Source organism: Primulina huaijiensis, chromosome 7, assembly GCF_012295235.1.
Source record: "Primulina huaijiensis isolate GDHJ02 chromosome 7, ASM1229523v2, whole genome shotgun sequence".
Classification (NCBI taxonomy): domain Eukaryota; kingdom Viridiplantae; phylum Streptophyta; class Magnoliopsida; order Lamiales; family Gesneriaceae; genus Primulina; species Primulina huaijiensis.
The window spans coordinates 17,286,811-17,299,107 of NC_133312.1; the positions used below are offsets into that span (position 1 = coordinate 17,286,811).

Consider the following 12,297-nt stretch of genomic DNA (forward strand, 5'->3'; position numbering starts at 1 on the left):
ATGCATTACCTATATTATTAACTAAATTATTTCAATCATGCATGGGGTTAATGCGTACTGGTTTTTGGGCACTACAGTTTCACCACTGAGAAATTTTTTATAATGACAGCCATTGAAACTGGAATCAAGGTCAACTGGTCTGTTTTCTTGTTCCAAATTCTCAAAGCAATGATTCAATATGAGAACCAATCTCTGTATTTGTTATCACTCTCAATCGATTAATTGAAGATATAAGAACTTTTCTCAGTGATTCAATAACTTTACACAAATTCAAAGCTATCACTGCCGCCAATATTATTTCTCTCCAACCTAAGGGATAGACTCTGAACGTCTCTCCTGCTAGTATGCTGGTTTTTTAGAAATAATAGGAGAAGAGTTGGCTGCTACAAAGAAGCCATCATGAAAGAAAGTTAGTAAGGATGTTTTTCGGAAGCTTAAGAGTAAACTAATCAGGCAATCCAGTGATTTTGAGATGGTAGCCCTTCTCCTCCTCCAAAGAAGCCACGAACTGCTAATACCAGGCAAGTGCCCATACCAATCAAGGCAGTACCTATCTCTCAGGTACAAAAAGTAAAAGAAACTGATGACAAGACTACTGAAAAGCTTACTGAAGAGATTCAACTGATAGATGTTGCAGCTCAACCAAGGATAATCAATATGTCATCTGATCTTCTTCCTCCTCGCCCATATAAAGGAATTTTCATAAAAGATCTCATACAATCTACAAGGTCAGGACCAAATTATAAATTTTCCACCAAATCAGTTTCATGGAAAGGCAAAAAGAAAATGATGGAAGTTGTGGAAATTGAACAAATGTCACCAACTCAGACACCAATTGACCTTTTCATGGAAAAAGTGAATGAGTTTGCAGAGGAGAAAGTTGAGTTCTATGATTAATAGGTCGAGTTCAGGACAATGACATTTGCAAAGAAGCTGAATAAGAAGACTGTGTTTCATATATTCATAGCACTAGAGAAATTTGTGCTAAGCAAAGTAAAGACTATGGTCATTGATGAAGAACTTCAACATGAAGACTACTTGCTTGATCGTTGCGCATTCAGGAGCTGACTACAGTTTGTGCTGAATAGAGAGCCAACTATGATCAATCTTGCCCAATAGGTTTTGATGATATCGTGATGATAAATCAACTGGATATGGATCTTGCTTCGTTGCAAATGAAATTAAAGTTTTGGGAAAATGAAATTCAACTGCTTGAGCCAAGAGACTCCCATGCTAAAAACAAGAAAGAATCTGAATCATCTTCTCAGTCAGCCTCTGAGAACCCAACTAAACCAACTGTTTAAGACAATGTCCAAGAAGCTTTATTGAAAGAAAAAACTCAGCCTTTTCTCAATCAACCTACAAAAATTCTAATTTCTCCATCTCCAAATATTCCTGAAACGTCTACTGCTTAAATACTACTGATTTTTTTTTTCAAAGCTATGGCAGAAAGTACACACGTACTCATATAATATAAATAAGACGATCAAGCATTTTAAAAAGTCATCCAACCACTGAATAAAAATAACTACAGTTAAAAATCTTAAACTATAATCAATCTCCTAGCCTAGTGTTTTAAAAGAATAACTCAAACATGATATCAAAAGTCTGACAATCCCCAAAACATGAAAATTATGAACATTTTGAACTACTGTTTAAAACCTACGTTTCATAATCATATTATGCAAAAGAAATGCAAGGTCCTCGGGTTTTCACGTGCACCCCCAGCTCAGTCTACTCAGTCTCCAGCGCCTCCAGTCTCCTCATCTACATGATCACCTGCATCAATCATACCTAGTGAGTCTAAAGACTCAACACACCTAAACCTTTATAACAAGGACATATACATATCATGCAATAGTGAAAAGTATTGCAAACAAAGTAACTTTCATGATCTTCGAAAGCATGAACATAAACATATTCATAACAAATCATGTCATATCGTAACATCATTTCCTTAATTGAATTCAGATCATTAGTTGTGACTTTCGTATCAGCTCTAGGTCGATGGATCCATCTATGTATAACTGCGGTACCCGGTGGCAGGGACATCAGCGACAGTTTTACACGTCCACTGAGCCTTGGCCTTACATGTTCGTGTTTGTGTTCGTATTAGGCACAACCAACTCACCTCCTTCAAAATCATGTCCTCGTATTCATCACTCGTAAAATTCATGCATATACATTCATTTCCTCAAAACCAAGCATGCAACATATTTTTCAGCATTAACATAAAAACTGTCGAGCCCAAAATCAGCACACCTAAACCCATGCATTTATTAAAGTTTTAAATTATTTATTTAATTTTTAAAATGATTATTATAGATGCATGATTTATGATTCGTATTATTTTAAATTATTACATGTTTATTCGATGCACGTTAAAATGTCTTTATAAGTTTTATGTTTCAGGTGAATATTCGATACTTGATCGCGAAAAGAGACCGGTGACGATTTAGGCGATTTATGAATAATGTGATATTTTAATTCAAGTCAAGAAAATTGGTATTTTAAATGATTTATGAAATTTTAAGCACTTTAAAGCCTAATTTAATTTATTAGATGATTTTAAGATTTTAAGCTTTTCAAAAATACTAATTTGAATAGTTGGGGATTTTAAATATTGAAAATTTGACACTTGTGCATTTTATTTAAAATAAGAGGTGCTAGTAAATTAGTGGGAGATTAGTATTTTATTTAGCATATTAATTATTTATTACTATTTTTATTTAACTAATTAACCCTCTAATTAACTCCCTAATCAACAAAAACTTACACGCTACACACACACCCACTCGACACACACTCACACACACACTTGGTATTTTTTTTTATAAGAACTAGGGTTCTTAGAGTGTCTAGCAGCCATCCCTTTCCCCTACAATTTTCTTCTATAGACGCACGTTCGATTTTAGCAAGAAGCGTGCCACAATTCGTCCTGGATCGGTTCTCGCATATCCTCGCTTCGTTATTCGTCGTTCCGTGAGTATAATCATCAAGGCATGTATATTCTTTTATTTTTCTGCATCGATCTTGTCATAGTAAATATTTGGATGCATATTGTGTGTAAAAATCTGTTTATGTTATGCAAAGTTTGAGCAATGTTTTGAAACAATTTTGGAACGATTTTTAGATCTCAAAAACCAAATCTGCTGTCATTTCGAATCCTGTGAATTTTCAATCATTTTTTGGAAAAAATTTCATCATATAAAACATATTAATTTTTGATATCTTCGATTTGACAGTAAATTTGTAATTTTCGAACAAGAGACGAGTGAGTTATGATCATTCTCGTGTGACTGCTCAAACTGTGAGGTTATAAAAATGTGTTCTTCATGTTTTCTTGAGGTTTATTGGTTGCAAGCTTCATTGGGAACCATCGGGTAATCACTATTTTGATGTTAAGCAGCAGTGTTTGTAATCTGCCAGACAATTTTGACTCGTCTTCAATTGAAATGTATTATGGGGATGTGGAATATGTTGGACTACCGATTTCTCGTACCCAAGGTGCAGTGGAAGTTTAAAATTTTTAGTTTCGACGGTCGAAATTTTCCTTGGACGTCGTATGTAATTAAACAACCATAGAGTGTTTAGGATTATTACCTTCACGTACTAGACACCAAATTATTCCTGATTTTAAGAAGAGATAGCCCTTCTTGTATATCCCTTCAAATGGATCTTCTGCATTTGATCGTCAAATTAGTTCCACGATCAGAGACTATGTTTCTTGTTTGGATTGCACTAGAAATCACAAGCAATTTATTTGTTGAGACTATGACAAAAGAATTTTAGAAATCCAGACTCAGTGCGACAGCAACGGGACGCGGTGCAAAGAACAAGTCTCGGCCGAAATTTTTCTTCCTAAAATTTGTGTTGGCCGAAACTTGAGAGGGAAGAGAGAAGGATTTTGTGTTGTGTATTTTTGTTGTGTGTAAATTCTCATGTGTTATCAACCTTTAATAACATATTTATTTAAAATATACAAGTCCTATGTGACTAAGATTAGGAGTCCTATGTGACTAGGATTCCTAATCCTAGTGTCATTAGGACTCTTAATTTTCATTAATTAAAATTCTCATATTATTATTATATCATGTATTAATCAACTTTTGATAATGCATGATATATTTATCTTATATACACATCTTTATATCTTCATATAAAATATGTGTACATATACTAATACATCTGCACACATACACATAATATATGCATAAACATATTAATTAAATTAAATAACTATTATTTATTTTTTTTTAATTAACTTAATTCTAGACTCCTCTAGAATATTTAATGAGAATTTTATACGTATTAGTAGTCAGTGCTACTAGTACTATTATTTAATTAGTAAATCCCAAATTGACTAAATAAATAATGTGAACTCGTTATAACCCCGATCGACGATCTGACAGCACAGCATTAATGTATCAAGGATACAAATCTTTTTTATATAATGAAAATTGAAAGTTTCGAAAAGCAAAATTTTCACTGTCCATGTTTGGGAGCTGCCAGTTTTGTGAACTCCTTCGCTAAACCAGGCAGTTCCAGTTTCCTTCCTTAATTAGTAGTTAAGATAATTTCTATTTCTTCCATCTTATGAATTAACTTATAAACTCCTTCATAAGCATTCTGTTTGATCTCCATCAAACTACAGTGGCCAAATTCAACTCTTTGAACTTTAACTTTCTCAACGGGAACATAGAATCCAATACTTGTGTGACCCTAAATGGTTCAGTGATACAACTAGTCGTAGGTTCATATCTTCATGTGATTCAGAATAACATTTATTTTTAAATGGGCTTACCCTAATTAGCCACATTCTTTTCATCAACACCTTCATTAAGAATGTTAGAACTCATTTCTGATTACACCCATCGGATCAGTATAAGAGCATATAGTAACATCGCCCCATGATCCCTTAGGTATCACTGATAATGCCTGCAAGAACCTCAAGTCACGGTTAGTGTACAGTATGGTCCTTTCAACTCGTATATACCGATCGAATTAGCAATCATTGGTATATCGAGAGTTGCATATGAATTCGATAACGATGTGATGTTTCTTTGAGTACTAATATTGACATGATATGTGCAACTGAGGAAACACCTTTCCAAAATGCACATGTCTTACTCTAGCCAGACATTTCTTGCACTATTAACTCATCAGGATATCTTCACCCATAGGCAAACGGTGAATCCTCGATTACAATGCAATTGCTACTACGTATTTTGAAACTACACCCAGCCTCGTTACCTGATGACCCTCAATGGAGTCGGTAAACGGATTAAAGTGCATGCTAGTATGTAGAGCCTCTATTTTGTCCCGGATCAAAGGACTAATGGTGTACAACCATAACCGCAGACTATTCCACTCGTTCAGTGAATCATCAAATGATCACCAATCTGTATGAATGGATATCTTCATGTCCTTATCAATGAAACATGGCGTTTACATCACAAATGCTAGTCTGAAGCTGAAGCGACTTTTATCCTTGTTTTAGATGACTGATTCGACTAAGAACTTTTTTAGAATATATGGTACACTTTCTTAATGAGTTTCATGGTCTTACGTTGAGAAACAGATTCATGATACCTATTATATATTCAAAAATTTTATCTATGCAGCTTGCATGAGTATACATATAAAGTAAATGCAATAATTCGATAAAACTTAAAATATTATTGAAATAAAGATTGTTTTTACATCGAAGTCAATAAAGCTCAAGTCACAAGTTGGCTAGCTGGGCATCTGATCTAACAGAATACCATCTGAACAGATGCGAGTTTACTTTTTTTTATTGAAGTCTTCTGAATCGTGTGACTATTCTCGTACTTTCTTCACTCTCATACGACAAATTTACCTTGGCTAGGTTGGTAGCAAATGCACTGGATGCAACATTCAGCAAGGGTGATGCTATAGCCATTGACATGCCAATGACTGCTACTGCTGTTATTATATACTTGGCAATTGTACTTGCTGGGTTTGTTGTTGTATCAATTGCTGACAGCTTTGCACCCAAAGAAATTGCGACTCGTCTGCGTGTATCCAAGGCGAATGTGATTTTCACTCAGGTGGCTACTAATATCAGCAAATTTTTTATTTGCTAAGGTTGATGAATGGGAAGGATTCCAATATGAAATACTTGATCAGTTTTTCCTACAATCTTTTTTCACTTGCAGTGGTGCACAGATAAAAACACTTGATTTATAATATTACGTCGTCTTTTAGGACAGTAAATGACTTAGAGCATTATTATTTTACAATACATGTAGTGTGAACAATTGTATACAAAGAGTAAATTGAGATTGAAGGAAGATGGTGGAAGTCATCAACCTGGAGACTGGGTTTTTGGGGGTGAAAAAGAGGAACAGCCATAATGGATCAGTCCAATTGTTGTCGTGAATACTATGTATTAGGTGCAAAACAAAACATGCCATTGGGGTGGTGTGTTGGACAGAAGATTTGTTGATAATTGCCACAATATTAATTAAAATATTATCTGTGTGACAAGTGGATCTATCCCATGAAATGTATTACTCAAAAGGTCAAACCTATCTTTATCCTTTGCCATGACTGGTGTCTTTATGCTCTTCCGCCCTTTCCGGTTCAGCGTAAATATCTACTAGCTCTTTAGAGCTTTGCGTAGCACTTACTTTTCTTATTTTTGATCGTATTCTAATTTCATATTTAGGATTTTATAATACGAGGCGGACGGAGATTTCCTTTATACAGGTAAACGCATGCTATCCCATATTTTAAAATATTTCATAGCTGTGTTTTTCATGGATAAGCAGCTAATATCCATGTTTATGGTTTCCCGATTTTCTACTAGAGCTCCTTTCTAGCAACGGTCACTTTGAGATCAAGGGGACAATTAGGCTAGTATATTTTTTCATACTGTCTTTTTTGAGTGATGCTTTCTATTTTTTCCTGACAAGCGATCCAATAACTTCAAAGAATTGATGTTTGACGTGGTAGAGAACTAATTCTTGCTTAGAAACATAATATTATTTGTGAAAATCATTTAAGGTAAAACATGGAATTCCTTGAAAACTGTTGTGAAAGTACACCGAAATCTGCAAAACATATGATTGGCGAGAACGATTTTTTAAGACATTAAACGTAGAATAAGTTGCTGTTCAGAGTGACGATTGGGCTGTTTAGGCTGAACCTCATCTCACTTGGGAGAGAGTGGTGAAAGCGCTCTATTTTGTATACTTTCTGTTTGAAAACACTCTGACAGACATGGCTCATACTGATTTTTATGTAAACTTTAATTTGCGATATACTCTTTGAGATGCCTTTGTGTCCACTAATGTCATCAACTGAATAACCTTACCTATCTGTGCAGTCGAGTAGTAGAAGCCTTTCCAGATAGAGTTGTGGTGATTCCTGCAACTGGAAAAGATGTAGCTGTTCAATTAAGAGATCAAGATTCCTCTTGGATAGCTTTCCTTTCAAGTGATTTTAATCTACCTAGGTAATATAAATAAATTTGGTTGGGAGTGATGTGAATAAAAATGCATTGTATGCAACAGTTGAAGTTTTAAGTTGCAGACTTTTTTTAAAAAATTTATGTAGAGGGTTAAAATATCACTTCTTTTGGCAGGTCCTATCAACCAGTTTACCTGCCCATAGACTCTGTCACCAATATACTGTTTTCATCTGGTACCACTGGTAGGCAACTCTTTGCAAGCTAGTTGCAGTATGTTACTCTCTTAAGTTTTCAAAATATATTGATTCCATTTTCACCTTCCAACAGGAGATCCAAAAGCGATACCATGGACTCAGCTTTCTTCTATTCGATGTGCTGCTGATTCATGGGCACATTGTGATGTTCAAGCTGGAGATGTCTTTTGTTGGCCCACTAATTTAGGTTGGGTTATGGGACCCATTTTACTCTATTCATGTTTCCTAGCTGGTGCAACTCTGGCACTTTATCATGGATCTCCTATGGGTTATGGGTTTGGGAAGTTCATCCAGGTAGTACTTCTATCGTGTTATACGAGCGAGAAATTTGCATTCATATTTAGTTTCTGCTGGTATGTTGGTATTTGCCAACATTGAAGGCTATCGATAAATCAAATGAAAATTCTTAAAGCAAAGGGATTGAAGACTGTTAACGAGAATGGTTCTTGAAGTTTTTATAATAATTTCATTTTGTTAAAATTATTGAACTCTAAATATATGGTGATATTTTGACGTCACTGTAACTCACAGAGTCGATGAAAATCCTCACCATACTTTGATTTGCACTTCATGCACTTCCAGGATGCAGGTGTCACTATTTTAGGAACCGTTCCTAGCATAGTGAAGACCTGGAAGAGCACAAATTGTATGGAAGACCTGGACTGGACAAAGATCAAGTAATTTTCAATTTAAACCTTCAATATCATATAATTTTTACTTTGACTTATTGTGATACTACCACATTTGCCAGGTTATTTTGTTCTACTGGAGAAGTCTCCAGCGTTGATGATGACCTCTGGCTCTCATCGAAGGCTTTTTATAATCCAATCATTGAATGTTGTGGAGGCACAGAGCTCTCATCTAGTTACATTATTGGAAACCTTTTGCAACCACAAGCCTTTGGGGCATTTAGCTCTGCCTCAATGGGCACAGGATTTGTTATTCTTAGTGAAAGTGGTCTCCCTTATGTAAGAATTTATTCTTTGGCTACCATACACCTTATAATGAATTATAACTTGCTTCATGTCTTGTTTTAAGGCCTATATTATAATGGTTTCCTTACTCAATTTTTCATGGATTTTTAATCAAAATTTAACACATTCTCCTCAGAACATCTTGGCCAAAGCCCCTAAAGAGTTTTCTCATTATTTTTTTGTTGACAGCCACATGATCATCCATGCATTGGTGAAGTAGGTTTGTTTCCTATTTATATGGGAGCAACGGATAGATTGGTGAATGCTGATCATGAGGAAGTTTACTTCAAGGGTATGCCAAAGTACAAAGGAATGGTAAGCTAGCCTTGTTTTTCGCTTAAATTTTTATAAAAACTGGTCGCATGCAACTCAGATGCAGATTTTTAATTATCTTTAAATAAATTTGGGATTAAGCTATATTATGCTATTTCAACTATCCTTTTGTGTTTTTTTCTGTGTACTGATGTTATAACTTGAACGCGTATCTATTTGGCTTTCTTCAGCTCAGTAGCTGAAATGATTCTATATGCTCTTTCAATGATGTTGAGTTCAAACATCAGAAAGTACGATAGTTTAGACAGTCTACCATTCGATTTGCTGTGAGCTGTTTTCATTTAGGATATTGAAAAGCAGGGTAGCCTTCTCCACTAAGCCAATTGAATTGCTAAAACTAATGACTGACGGAATTCTCTTATGTATGTGTGCACCCTTAATAATATCCAGCAACTTAGGAGACATGGTGATGTAATAAAAAGAACTGTTGGTGGATATCTGATGGTGCAGGGAAGAGCTGATGACACCATGAACCTTGGGGGCATCAAGGTATCTAATTCCTCAAATTTCACCTTCGCGATGTATGGGTTCTTGATCAATTAAGTTTTGATCTGGCTTAAACAACCTCATTCTTCTTAGCTTATTCCATCATTTTGTTTTTCTCATGTTTTTGCTGAGCATTGCTAAACGAGCGAGCATAAATAGCATAAACTGATTCATTATCTGCAGACGAGTTCAGTTGAAATCGAGCGTGTGTGCAACCAGGCTGATGAAAGCATCCTGGAAACCGCTGCAATAAGCTTTGCACCAGAGAATGGTGGTCCTGAGCAACTTTGTGTATTTGTGGTACTGAAAACGGGCTTCAGTATTGGACCAGATGTGCTTAAGATGAAACTCTCAAGAGCCATACAGACCAATCTTAACCCATTGTTCAAGGTTTGCGTTCAAGATTTTCCTTACTTCTTTTTCCCCTTGATGCTCTGTAGGTTATGTTCATTCGTGTAATAGATACATGGGCAGCAATTAATTAGATTCTTGTTTGTCCGACTGCTCATTAAACTAATCTGGAGGCAAAGTCAGAATGCCACTTGAACCATGGCATCACTACAAACTTTATCTGGATGCCTCCTCTTTTTAGCGAATACCATTTTCACCACTTCTCTGAATTCTTGAATCTATCTATTCGGTTGTTCCTTCTACTTTTTCTTAGGTTCTAAACAAATCCATTCAGTCAATCAGCACTCCGACAGTTTTTCGAGTCTTCGCGAGTATAAAATGGTAAGATTCTAACTGATAGAATCCGTGTTTTTTTTCGAGTAGGTGAGCTTTGTGAAGATTGTGGCAGAGTTTCCTCGAACTGCATCAAACAAGTTACTTCGGAGAGTGCTGAGGGATCAATTGAAGCTGAAGCTGCATCAAATGCAGAGTAAAATTTAGGTCCTCTTATTTTGTCACGTTATTCTATTTTTTTTAATACATGTAAGTCTGTAGATAATTTCAAAATATTATCATTCATGTTCAAATCTTCTGGCATGATTTTTCTTTTTCAATAAGGTATTTACCAACTACTAAATATATTGATTTTGAATCAAATTTTTTTATTTGTAGTGTTATTAGTACAGTTGTATTATAATAGATATATAATACACACACTATTGATCAAGTATGAGTGACATTCCCTAGGAGTCTTACAGAAAAGACATGTACAAATTTTTGTATTTTTTTTAAAAAAAAATCGACCTCACTAATGGGATAACGTGGTTTTGGTGGACTTCTTGCAAATCATCCTCAAATATATCAAATTTTTACACAATAAAATAATTGGCCAAAAAATAGTGTTGTTATAAGTTATTAAATAATATGTTTCATAAAAGTTATATTATTAAGTTTGAGACACCTAGAGTACTAACTTCTTTTTGTGGGAGAAATTGGTTAAATAACTTCCGTCAACTCTTTTTTTAAAAAAATGATCTCCTCAAGTGTATTTGAAATATATATTTGAGGAGGTCATTTTCTCAAAAAAAGAGTTGACCGAGGTTAAAAAAATACTCTTTTTTGGTATCTTGGTCTGTTTTAATAATTATATATATTAATAAAGTGTTAAATTTTTTTATAAATTACATTTAACTCAGTGGTTAGAGTCTTTGTTTCTTAATTATTTAGTTGTTGAATATTTTTCTTTATTTATTTATTTTTAATTCATATATCAAAATTACAGTGTAATTTTTCACTATTTCTTATAATTATATCTTGATCCTCATTTAAATATAAACCAAATGAATTATAAAAAAAATATTGTACATGTCATGCACTAGTTATTTATTAAACTTAGAGACCATATAAAAACTTATTGATGTCTTGACCTGTTTTATATTTACCCAAGAAATGCCCCGGCATCTCCTTTTAATTTCTCATCATGTTCCTCTCTTCTTCACAACACCATGTTCTCACGATGTTCACATTTTTGTTTTGTATTGTTTTGTTTTGTTTAGCTTAAGTGGAAAAGAGTAACCTATCCAAATTAATTGTTACTTGATTGGGTTTCCAATATTTTCCAACGGAGTAACGTATTCAAATTAATTTTTAATTAATTGTGTTTTCAATATTTTTCAATAAAAAAAAAAAGATTTCAGAATTTGATGTGTGCATATTTTGATGGAGTGAAACTATTTACCTCCATCTTTCGGGAAATTCAATTATTTTGGTTTTCAAACACCAAATTATTACTTAAGTAAATTTTTTTTTTTTAAGAATAGAGGGTATTATGTACAAGATTTAACTGATATATTGTAATAGTCCATTTTTTCATCACCATTGGATTATACTTGTTGGGTTTTTCCATTTTAGTTCTTACATGCTTTACTGCTCCACTCTTTCATCTTAATTGGATTACAGTTTTTAGGTCTGTCAATTTATTTCCTAAACTTTCTGAAAGAATTTTTGTATGTATTGTTGAACAAGTTTTATACACAGACATATATGTGTTTTTAGGGGTGTTAAAACTTCGGATAAAACCAAAAAATCGAAAATCCAAATAGGAAAAACCAAACACTGAATCGAACCGAAAACCGAATTTTATAATTCAGATATAAATGTTAAAATCGAAATTTATTTGATTCGGTTTCGGATTATATATATCAAAACGAACAGATCGAAAAAGTCAAAATTTCATTAAATTAATAATTTTATTTTTATTATATATTTTTTGAGATGATATAAGCGAACGATGAATTATTTTGAATAATATTTAGTTGATTGTTGTTTATGTAATTCATTTAGACTTTATATTTAAATGTTTTACTAAGCAATCATGTAAAAAGATAACATATTATATTTTACAATATATTTATCTTATTAATTT

General features: G+C 33.8%; 1 protein-coding gene across 1 annotated transcript; it reads left to right on the forward strand.

Moving 5' to 3' along the window:
- Nucleotides 1-915: 915 nt before the first annotated feature.
- On the forward strand, nucleotides 916-10,460 carry LOC140981643 (probable CoA ligase CCL12). The gene is made up of 13 exons (XM_073448063.1): nucleotides 916-1,048; nucleotides 1,120-1,267; nucleotides 5,804-6,071; nucleotides 6,692-6,732; nucleotides 7,352-7,480; nucleotides 7,610-7,677; nucleotides 7,763-7,983; nucleotides 8,272-8,366; nucleotides 8,441-8,657; nucleotides 8,853-8,978; nucleotides 9,387-9,485; nucleotides 9,666-9,872; nucleotides 10,257-10,460. The coding sequence occupies exons 1-13, from the start codon at nucleotides 916-918 to the stop codon at nucleotides 10,371-10,373; spliced, it is 1,869 nt and encodes a 622-aa protein (XP_073304164.1). The 3' UTR covers nucleotides 10,374-10,460.
- The last annotated feature ends 1,837 nt before the right edge of the window (nucleotides 10,461-12,297 follow it).